This window comes from Lithobates pipiens, unplaced genomic scaffold (assembly GCF_037356315.1).
Source record: "Lithobates pipiens isolate NorthernLeopardFrog02 unplaced genomic scaffold, aLitPip1_a1.2 Scaffold_18, whole genome shotgun sequence".
NCBI classification, from domain to species: domain Eukaryota; kingdom Metazoa; phylum Chordata; class Amphibia; order Anura; family Ranidae; genus Lithobates; species Lithobates pipiens.
The window spans coordinates 521,686,534-521,698,461 of NW_027507758.1; the positions used below are offsets into that span (position 1 = coordinate 521,686,534).

The 11,928-nt window shown below is 43.2% G+C and overlaps 1 protein-coding gene across 1 annotated transcript in view; it reads left to right on the plus strand.

The window, feature by feature from the left end:
- The window catches only part of CPSF3 (cleavage and polyadenylation specific factor 3), a 41,179-nt gene extending 38,653 nt beyond the window's left edge, over positions 1-2,526 (plus strand). Inside the window, exon 18 of the mRNA XM_077488753.1 lies at positions 1,174-2,526. Coding sequence (XP_077344879.1) covers positions 1,174-1,278 — 105 coding nt within the window. The 3' untranslated portion in view covers positions 1,279-2,526. The remainder of the gene's footprint in view (positions 1-1,173) is intronic.
- Positions 2,527-11,928: the final 9,402 nt, after the last annotated feature.

The window sequence follows — 11,928 nt, forward strand, 5'->3', positions numbered from 1 at the left end:
CCTAGGGGTGTGTTACTAACTGTGGGGGGGTTGGGCTTTCATTTAGTGTACACTGATCTCTGCTCCAATCACATGGAGCAGAGATCAGCGTCACTAGTTGCTAGGCAGAATGGAAAAATGTTGTTTATACAGCATTTCCTCCATTCGGCCGCTCCGTGAGACGATCGCGGGGATGCCCGCGGCGATCGAGTCCGCGGGTCCCGCGACCGGACTCACGGGGGTCCCGACCAGCGCGGGAGCGCGCCGCCGGCGGCGCGCTCCCGATGGCACGGCGGCAACGAATATTGGACGTACATGTACGCCAATATGCCTGCCCGTGCCATTCTGTCGACGTACATCGTCGTGCGCTGGTCGGGAAGTGGTTAAACATATAAATGTTGAAACAATCGCTGAAATACTTTTAGCAAAAGCTGGTGTTCTGGCCTCTTTTACTGATTGTAAATTTAAGGAATAAGAAATGGTCAGGGTTGGGAGGCTGTGATTTTACTAAGGTAGTAAAATACATGTATGGGCTTATTCCTCAACTGGTCCAAACAAAAAATAAAGAGTTTGTGTATTATAAATAGTCACCAGTGTTCAGAAACTCATAGCAGCCAATCGGATTTCATTATGCTTCCACTGTAGCAGACCATTCAGTAACAATGGGGCTGTGGGGAGCAGGTGTTGAAATATATCGGTTGCGTGATCATTTCCAAACAGCAATTGTATATGATTTTGTGATTGCACCCAAACAACCCAGGACACCTCGACTGATGTGGATTAAGAGTATAATGTTTCATTAAACGTTCTCAGTTGATATATTTTTGGAATTATTTGTATGCTTTTATGAAATTTTATTAATAAATTCTATGTCATTCCCACTGTGGATGCCAATGATCTTCCAGTGCACTGTATTACTCAGACAGCTCTCTGTCCATTTCTTGGGTGGGGGGGGCCTGCCAGGAAAGCCATAGGAAACAATGGACAACTGCAGTATCTCACCCCAATTGTCATGTAAGATCTGGGCCAATAGACTATATACACATTTAAAAAAAAAAAGTAGGTTTATAGGCACTTGGAAGAGATCAGAGGACAGGAAAAGCAAATGTTATACATTTGAGTCATTGCATGATTTTGTGCAACAAAGTGCTTATTAATGAAAAATGTAAATGTCACTGCTGTTTCTTCCCATAGACTGTGGAATGTGAGGAAGGACTGGATGAAGATGAGACACTGCGGGAATTGGTACAGTTGGCAGCACAGAGATTATATGATGCCCTTAGCCCAGCAAACCTTTAATGTCACGTGATCTATGTTTGATTTTGAATTTTTTTAAATTAACTAAAGTTGCTTTTCTTGCATATTTTTGTATATATGTGCGTTTATGAACCATCTTGTAAATCGTCAAAACAAATGATATCAAATGTTTTAGGGATGTCAGAAACTTCTACGTAGGCTGAACCCTAATGAATAGTTGTTCCACCCACAAAGAGTCTATCTCCTTGGAATGGAATGGTATACTGGATTTTATAGTTCTTCAGTCTGCAAAGGCTACCTATTCCTAGTGTATATACTATTTGTCCTTGAGCCCATTTACATTGAGTTTACAGCACATGTGGGGAAAAAAAACACCCTAGGTACCTTGTGGTGCTTATACTTCACTCTACCTCCACTCTGATCCCAACCACCACTCAGAAAAATACTGGTAGATCTGATTTTGGGGGAGAACAGTACACGCTGTGTGCTTTCAAAATGCAGCGCTTAGGGCATAAGCACAACGTACATTAATAAAGTAGTTACAAATATACAATACAGTGTCTTGTAGTATTTCAGACTGAATATGTTATATTTGGCTTTACATATAATGGGATTGTAAGCCTATTCGCTCAGAAAAAAAAAGGGGGGGGGGTGGGAGGGTTGTTGGAAGGGTAGTTTGATTATTGTATTATTTAAGCAAAAAAATGTAAACTGATTTCTGCCTTACCAGTTTTAGACTGGCTGTCTCAACTGTCTACCAGGTATGCTTACTGACTAGAAAGAAATAGCCAGACACAAAACGGTAAGAAAGGGGCCCCTGAAAAGGAAGTGTAGAGACTGGTGTCAGGGGATGACTTTATGGCAGGGGTCTCAAACTGGCAGCCCTCCAACTGTTGCGAAACTGCAAGTTCCATGAGGCATTGCAAGGCTGACAGTTACAAGCATGACTCCCACAGGCAGAGGCATGATGGGACTTGTAGTTTTGCAACAGCTGGAGGGCCACCAATTTGAGACCCCTGATTTGTGGTGTCTGTGGGACGAATTTTCTCTATTTCCATAAGACAACCAAGTGGTTTTCATTTTTGTTACTGAAATGTTTGTTAAAGACAAGTCCTGTTTCTTCCAACTTGGTATGCATTCAGATAATTACTGCTCTGCTCACTGAAAACACACCATCAAACCCACATGGGATTCCTTAAAAAAAAAAATCTTCCATGCTGTAAATTTCTTCTTATGAATGCCTGATCTGTGAATAATTATCAGCAAAACATTAAATATTTTATACAGTAAGAGTCTGTCATTTTGTGTTTTCTGAATTCTGCTGTTTTATATTTTATTATCCTGATATATTATTAATTTAAAAAAAAGATATATGAGGAGTGTCAAATGGATGCACTCATAGATGTGTGCTCTAAAACATCATGTTGTTTGGAAGTCCTCAATGTTATTTTACTATAACAAATAATGGTTTATCTTGCATTTGAAATGTGAAATCTGAGTTGTTCTAGGAAATGTCTGCAGTTTTAATACTCTGTCCATTTGCCTCTCTGGCTTGGGGTCATGAATACAAAGGGGGGGGGCCTATATATATCGGGAATTTAAAAGAGGTACACAAGGGGGGAGAATGTACTTCCACCCCTAATCTTAAAGATAAAATCAGACGTCTGGGACTTTAAATGAGGCAAGTAATAACAGAAAAGAAAAAAGAATATTGGCATAGGCAATGAAGACCCATAGCAATGAGTAAATATATGCTGGTAATACTTTACTTACAAAACACATGAACATTACCTAAAAACAAAATAAAACATTACATTGGACCATAATGTAAGACATGTATCATATCATAAAATCAATTCTACAATGTACATGAGTATAATATAGTAAAACCATATAATGAGATGGAACTTTTGATATAATGTAATCATAGCCATGTATGGAATGAGGGCTGCATCCTATAAAGCTTGACGCATTTTGTGAATTAAATCTGACTCAGGCGTGGATACTAAAAATATCTATTAAAAAAATCTAGAAAGAACCTTATGGTCTAGATTGTATAAATAAAATAAAAAAAACAAGCGCGCATCCACTACTATTCAATTAAGAAAAGTGAATAAATGAAAAAATAAAGTGATACCAAAAAGGTGTTAGAAGTGTTATATCTCAAAGACATTCATATAAAATGCCAATGAACAAGAAAATTCATATAACAAGATTAGTAAAGCGAGCAAAGAAAATTTTGCATATGTTCAAAAATAATAGTCCATATAAGTGTAGTGACCGCGATATGAGACACCATATATTTTCCAATTATATGAAGTCAGGAAATATCAGTGCCGCTTACCAGGTTCATAGGATCTCAAATTATAGAGATCAAAGACACCTGTGCACAAGCCTGCTGGCAGGAATACGATCCTCCTGTGGCTTTTTTCAGGGGAAAATACCCCTTCTGTTGCAGCGGGATATCCAATTTTAAAGAAGAGGCTTCAAGATGAAAATCATCCAATATTTTTGATAGTCCTGGGTGGTCTCATTAATAGAGGATAGAAGAAAGGACTTCATGGTGTACTATATCCAAAGTGAATTTGTGAAACTGTAGCAATGCTTACATCCAAGAACATGGCCACGGCTCAAGCACAGTCATCACTGACTGTTTGCATGGTGACGTCAAGGGCTAGTCCTCCACTTGACAGCCTCTGTTCCCAGTTGATGCCTTGTATGGGGAAATGCATCGGGTGGAGCACTAGCCCTTGACATCATTGCGCAGTCAGCTGGCTTGAGCCAAGGCTGTTTTGGAAATCTTCTTACCGTGTCCCTGCATATGTAAGTGTTGCTACACTTTTACAATAAATTCACTTAGGACTTCATGGTGTAGTATATTTAAAGTGAATTTATTGTAAAAATGTAGCAACACTTGCATCCAAGAACACGGTAAGAATATTTCAAAAACAGCTGCGGCTCAAGCCATTTGACTGCGCCAATGACGTCAAGGGCTAGTGCTCCACCCAATGTGTTTCCTCATACAAATCATCGACTGGGAACAGAGGCTGTCAAGTGGCGCACTAGCCCTTGACATCATCACGCAAATATTCAGTGATGACTGTGCTTGAGCCGTAGCCGTTTTTGAAATCTTCTTACCATGTTCTTGGAAGTGTTGCTATATTTTTACAATAAATTCACTTTGGATATTACTACACCATGAAGTCCTTTCTTCTATCTCTATTAATGAGACTACCTAGGACTAGCTGAAAATATAGGGTGATCTTCGTCTTGAAGCCTCTTCTTTAACCACTTACCGCCCGCCCTGCCATCAAATGGGGGCGGAGCGGTGCCGCTCTTGTTTTGGGTGGACGTCATACGACGGCGCCCAGAATGGCCACTCTCGCGCACCACCAGAGCTAGTCATCAGCCAAGATGGAAAAGGCCGCCATCTTTGAGTCATTAAATTGCCATTCCAGGGTTAAGCTGGCAATGCACAAGTAGATTTTTCAACGAAGGTTCATATGAATATTAGTGCAAAAATACTTGATACATTTAATGACTTGATGAATGTTGTTTGAAAGTAGGTCAAAATTTCCTTTGCTTGTAAATTCATTTTAAGAATGAAATGTAATTTCCCTAACAAAAAACTTGCTGTTAGAAATTTAATTTGTTGGAGAAAATGTTTCAATTCTGCAACTTCAAATTTTCTTGTCACTATATTTTTTATTTTATTTTTTTTAAATAAATGTTTTTGACCCCACTAACGATTAGAAAATTGAATGAACATTATGAAATTCTTCTAATGTATGGCCAGCTTTAGTGATTCAGAAAGTTTAGCCTCATCCCAAGGCAAATCTCTTCCACCCCCATCTTACACATTTAACAGTTATTAAACAAAAAAAAAAATACCTCGTGAAGCTGTTTTTATATGTGCCATCTCTTCAGTCTACGTTTGCTTATCACTGATGCTGCTTTGAGGATTGGCAACTGATGGATGAAACACTACAGTGTCTGCCATCATCAATCACAGTGCTGCAGTCTTCTGGATCTTAAAAGAACCCCACTCCTGGAAAGCTATATCTGGTTGTCACTATCACCAGACAGTGACATGGACAACCAAAGAAGGACTTATCCTCTACAATGAAGTTGATGAAGAGTCAGGACCTGGCATATCATATGAACATTGATCTAGGTAATTATTTTGTTTTTATGGGGTGCTATGACTGGAGTTCAGCTTTAAAGGATAAGTTCTCCTTTAAAAAATAACTGCACGTGTTTTGCAGGTAAAAAAAAAGTGTGAATTTGTTAATATTATTTATTTATTTACTTTTACACGCAGGAGCATGTGAAGTATTGCACCTATGATCAGTGGATGGCAGGTGCAGTATAAGACTCATGCAGCTTTCTGCCCCTACCACTGTACAGACTTTCAGTTACTGAGGTACAGGAAGTGACTATGAACTACAAGTGTGCGATCGTCAATAGAGAACTTATTGAGAACTCCAAGTCCATTTGCTGCAGTAGCAAACAGGACCTGTAGTTTATTCATTCACAGGTATCTGTAAATAAATTTGCCCTACCATCTGAATGTCTCAGCTGAAAGCGAGAGACATCGGACCAGGCAACGTTTTTCCGATCTTCTATTGTCCAATTTTGAGTCTGTGCGAATTCTAGTCTCAGTTTGGTCTTAGCTGACAGGAGTGGCACCCAGTGTGGTCTTCTGCTGCTGTAGCCCAACTGCTTTAAGGTTTGATGTGTTTTGTGCGTTCTGAGATGGTATTCTGCATACCTTGGTTGCAACTAGTGGTTATTTGAGTTGCCTTTGCCTTTCTTTCATCTCAACCCAGGATGCCCATTCTCCTCTGACATCAAGGCATTTCTATTCACACAACTGCCGCTCGCTGGATATTTTCTCTTTTTTGGGCCATTCTCTGTAAACCCTATAGATAGTTTTGTGTGAAAATTCCAGATCAACATTTTTTTAAATGCCCAGACAAGCCTGTCGGGCACCAACAACCATGGTACAGGCAGTCACTTCAATCCCCTTTCTTCCCCATTCTGATGCTTGGTTTGAACCATAGCAAGTTGTCTTCACCATGTCTAAATGCATTAAGTTGCTGCCATGTGATTGGCTGATTAGCAATTTGTATTAGAAAGCAATTGAACAGGTGTGCCTAATAAAGTGTAGATCTCTAGTTATCACTAAAGGGATCAGCAACAGCTCCGAAGACCTCATTCTCAAAAGATTGATAACATCAGGGCCGATCCTAGGGTCACAGGGGCCTGGTGCAAAAATATTTCTAGTGCCCCCACATGGGCGTAGTCACCTTACTAACACCTTCCCTTTACAAATGTTTCTAAGACATTGTTACCCCGGGATCCTCCCATGATGTTTTAACAATAAAGAAAATACAGTAAGAGCGTACACTAATGAGACCTGGAGGGGAGTCTCTCTGATGCACACAGAGGGGGCTTCTTTTAGAAAGAGCCCCAGACGTTGTACAGGAGACGGTCAGAGACTGCAGATATAATACAGGAGATGGTCAGAGACTGCAGACATATTACAGGAGACGGTCAGGGAATGCAGACATACTAAAAGAGTTGGCCAGAAACAGCAGATATAATGCGGAAAATGGTCAGAGACTGCAGACATAATACAGGTGACTGTCAGAAAATCCAGATATATTACAGGAGACGGTCAGAGACTGCAGACATATTACAGGAGATGGTCCGAGACTGCAGATATAATACAGGAGATGGTCATAGAGTGCAGACCTTTTAAAGGAGATGGTCAGAGAATGCAGATATGATACAGGAGACGGTCAGAGAATGCAGACATGATACAGGAGACGGTCAGAGACTGCAGACATGATACAGGAGACGGTCAGAGAATGCAGATATACTATAGGAGATGGTCAGAGAATGCAGATATGCTACAGGAGATGGTCAGAGACTGCAGATATGCTACAGGAGACTGTCAGAGACTGCAGATATGCTACAGGAGACTGTCAGACTGCAGATATGCTACAGGAGACTGTCAGAGACTGCAGATATGCTACAGGAGACGGTCAGAGACTGCAGATATAATACAGAAGATGGTCAGAGACTGCAGATATTATACAGGAGATGGTCAGAGACCGCAGAAATATTACAGGAGACAGAGAATGCAGACATACTACAGGAGATGGTAAGAGACTGCAGATATAATACAAGAGGGGACGGTCAGAAACTGCAGATATAACACAGGAGATGGCCTGAGACTGCAGATATAATAAGGAGATGGTCAGAGACTGCATGACATATTACAGGAGACGGTCAGAGACTGCAGACATGTTACAGGAGACGGTCGGAGACTGCAGACATGATACAGGAGACGGTTGGAGACTGCAGACATGATACAGGAGACGGTTGGAGACTGCAGACATGATACAGGAGACGGTCGGAGACTGCAGACATGATACAGGAGACGGTCAGAGAATGCAGATATACTAGAGGAGACGGTCAGAGACTGCAGATATAATACAGGAGATGGTCAAAGACTGCAGACATGATACAGGAGACGGTCAGAGACTGCAGATATACTACAGGAGATGGTAAGAGACTGCAGATATAATACAAGAGGGGACGGTCAGAGACTGCAGATATAATGCAGGAGATGGCCTGAGACTGCAGATATAATAAGGAGATGGTCAGAGGCTGCATGACATATTACAGGAGAGGGTCAGAAACTGCAGATATAATAAAGGAGATGGTGAGAGACTGCAGATATAATACAGGAGATGGTCAGAGACTGCAGACATATTACAGGAGACGGTCAGAGAATGCAGACATACTACAGGAGATGGTCAGAGAATGCAGACATACTATAGGAGACGGTCAGAGACTGCAGACTATGATTCCAGAGAAGTTTGAGGCCTAATGCTGCCCATACATGAATCAAAATTCAGCTGGTTCTGGTTGAATATCGATCGATGTATGGGCACCAATTGACCTGTTCAACCGCCCTGTTGTATTTTCACTGCTTGAAGATACAAAAAATGTATAATACAAAAAATACAAAGACACAGCACCTTAAATTTGGGTAAGGGGAGAATCAGATTTGTTTTTTTCATTCAACCCACTGTTTGAACGAATTTCAATGACAAAAACTGACCCTTGTATAGACAGTAGAGATGGGTTCGGGTGCGTTCGGGATCCCACCTGCCTGATCCCGCCAGGAAGCTGACACTGCACATGGCTAATCACAGGCAGTGAGACATTTCCCGATCTGTGCAGCTGTAGATTGGGAAATGTCTCTGCCTGTGATTAATTCTGTGCAGTGTTGGCTTCCAGGTGGGATTTTGAACACACCCGAGCCCATCTCTAAGGCTGCTTTCACACTGGGGCGAGAGCAGCGTCGGCGGTAAAGCGCCGCTATTTTTAGCGGCGCTTTACCGTCGTTTTAGCGGCGGTGCGCGGGCGCTAGCGGGGTGGTTTTAACCCCCGCTAGCGGCCGAAAAGGGGTTAAACCCGCCCGCAAAGCGCCGCTGCAGCGGCGCTTTGCCGGCGGTATTGCCGCGGTGTCCCATTGATTTCAATGGGTAGCAGCGGTATAGGAGCGGTGAATACACCGCTCCTTCACCGCTGCAAAGATGCGGCTGGCAGGACTTTTTTCACCGTCCTGCCAGCGCATCGCTCCAGTGTGAAAGCCCTCCGGCTTTCACACTGGAGTTAAAGGGGCCGGTTTTTTTCAGGCGTTACACAGGCGCTATTTTTAGCGCTGTAACGCCTGAATACCGCCCCAGTGTGAAAGCAGCCTAATAGACCGCTTAAAGCAGTGGTCATCAACCCTGTCCTCAGAACCCACTAAAAGGCCAGGTTTTATGTATTACCTTGGGGAGATGCAGACTAGAATACTGCAATCACTGAGCAGCAAATTCTATCACCTGTGATGTAGTTCAGTTTTCTTGCAAACCTGGCCTGTTAGTGGGCCCTGAGGACAGGGTTGATGACCACTGGCTTAAAGGATTTATCAAATCAGGACAGACTGCAAGAATTTAAAGCCTACGTACAGCCAAAATCAAATACAGAAAAATCAGCACAAGGGACATAAGTTAGAGTCAGTGGTATGTGTCACTTATGCTGATACCTCTTCTGTCCTGCACCTCCCTAATGTCATCCAATTGAGTGTTGCCAACTGTCAGTATTTTTACTGGCAGCCAGTAAAAAATTGGCACTTTTCTCCTGCCAGTAAATGCCAGTGACAGGATATGGTTGCTAGTCAAAAATATGGCTGTGAGGCTTGGCCCCAAAACTGCACATGCAGGCCGAGACCTGCCGCAGCATGTTTGTGTCCGGCGGAGGCTGTGCCTGGGCGTGTCGTATGATGTCATGGTGCAAGAGAGCCGAGTAGAGCTACCAGAGCCTCATGCGCGGGTGCAAGGAAAGCCGGGAGCGGGGCTGCCAGTGCTGTTTGGACTCGAGTGGACTGAAGGGACTATCTGTCGTGAAGAAAGACTGTCACTGTGACTCAGGAGGGGACGTGTTGGTGAGGTGTCATCATCATCTGTGCTGCTGCACACTGCTGTCTGTGTCACTGTGAGGGTCATTTTCATGTGTGGGCTGCCCATTGTAATTTCTTGCCCTACTGAGTCCTGTCCATGAGCTACTTACTTACTACAGTTACAATAAAATAAGAAATATGTTTTCTACCTTAATATCTCCTCCTCAGCAAACTCCACTCCCTTGGCCTCCGTGATTCTGCTTTATCCTGGTTCTCTTCCTACTTATCTCAGAGTACTTTCAGTGTCACATACAACTTCATCTCCTCCGCTCCTCTTCCTCTTTCTGTTGGGGTGCCCCAAGGCTCCGTTCGTTAGACCCCTCCTATTCTCTCTCTATACCTCTTATCTGGGCCAGTTGATAACCTCCCATGGCTTCCAATACCACCTCTACGCCTTGACTACTGCAACTCTCCTTAGTGGCCTACCCTTACGCAGGCTATCCCCCCCTCAGTCTATTATGAATGCTCCTGCTAGACTCATACACCTCGCTAATCAATCTGTGACTGCTGCCCCTCTCTGCCAATCCCTTCACTGGCTTCCCCTACCTGACCGTATAAAATGAAAAATACTAACCACAACACACAAGGCCATCCAAATCGCCCCCAGCTACATCACCAATCTCATCTACAGATATCTCCCAAATCGTCCCCTCTGCTCCTCCCAGGACCTCCTGCTCTCTATCTCCCTTGTTACCTCCTCCCACGTGCTCCTCCAGGACTTCACTAGAGTCTAGGGTTGACACTTTTTCTTCAAGTCAAACCCAAACAATTTAGTGGTGCAATTCTTTTTTTTTTGTTTAGTATGCATTATAGGATTGTAACAGATCTGGGTCACCTTTGGGCACTCCAAATAGAATAGTAATGTGGCATGCATAGTGCCCCCTCGCCCTCCTGTCAGGTCCTGCTCCGAGCCACATTCCTGTCTGAATATTGTGTCTCATTGCACTCACGCACTTCATGTAAAGTCCCACCCTTGTTGCTCTCCTCAAGTGTCTGGGTTTCAGGTGGGCTGAAACCCGGACACATGATTCAAAACCCAAACTCTCTGGATGAATCCCGGACAGGTGGCAACCCTACTAGAGCTTCTCCCATCCTCTGGAACTCCCTGCCCCGGTATGTCCAATCAACCCCTACCCTGTCCAGCTTTAGGAGATCCCTGAAAACTCGTTTATTCAGGGAAGCCTATCCCACACCCACCTAACAACTGTCCCCAAGCCACCCCCTATCAAATCATCCCCCCGCTCCCTTTAGAATGTAAGATCCACTAGCAGGGCCCTCCTGTCCCTTCTGTATTGAACTGTATTGTAATTGTACTGTCCCCCCCCCGCCGTAAAGCGATGTGCAAGCTGTTGGCGCTATATAAATCGTGCATAATAACAATAATATCTACCTTAAATCACATTGCTAATTGCATATTGTACTTGTTTGTTTTCTGAATACTGAAATTTGCACTTAAAACTTTAATTTTGTAACTTTTGAAAACGCCAGTAAAAACTTGGCTGTGCCAATAAATTACAATCTGGTAGGTTGGCAACACTGGTCCTGTTAGAGTTTACATCCAGTTTAACCACTTCCTGCCCAAGGTACATCCAGGGACGTCATTGACTTTGCGGGGGTATATCTGAATGATGCCTACAGCTACAGACATCATTCAGATGTCCCACGGGCAGCGGGAGAGGATGTGCCACCCTCTGGTGCTTCTACCGACCCACCGCTTCCATCGGTGAGTCGGAAACAGGATCCACCAGCCCCGGATGGTGATCATAGAAATTTCTGGTGGACCAGATGTTCGCCGGAGTCTCTATGATCATTTGGTGGCCGGCACAATGTTATGACGTCACACCCGGCCTCTGCATTCAAATGAATGGCACCGCCTTGATTGGGAAGCTGAGATCGTACATTTTTTTATTTTTTTATTTCAGGCTTCCCTGCCTAGAGGTGAGATGTGAAGTCTTATTGACCCCATATCTCACTGTAAAGAGGACCGATCGTGCCATATTCCTATTACATGGAATGTTGTAATTAAAAAAAAAAATTTGATCACTTTTATTCCTAAGTGTCAAAATAAAAAAATAAAAATAAAATTGAATGCGCCCCTGTCCCCGTGTGCTCGCACGCAGAAGCGAATGCATATGTAAGTCCCACCCACATATGAAAACAGTGTTCAA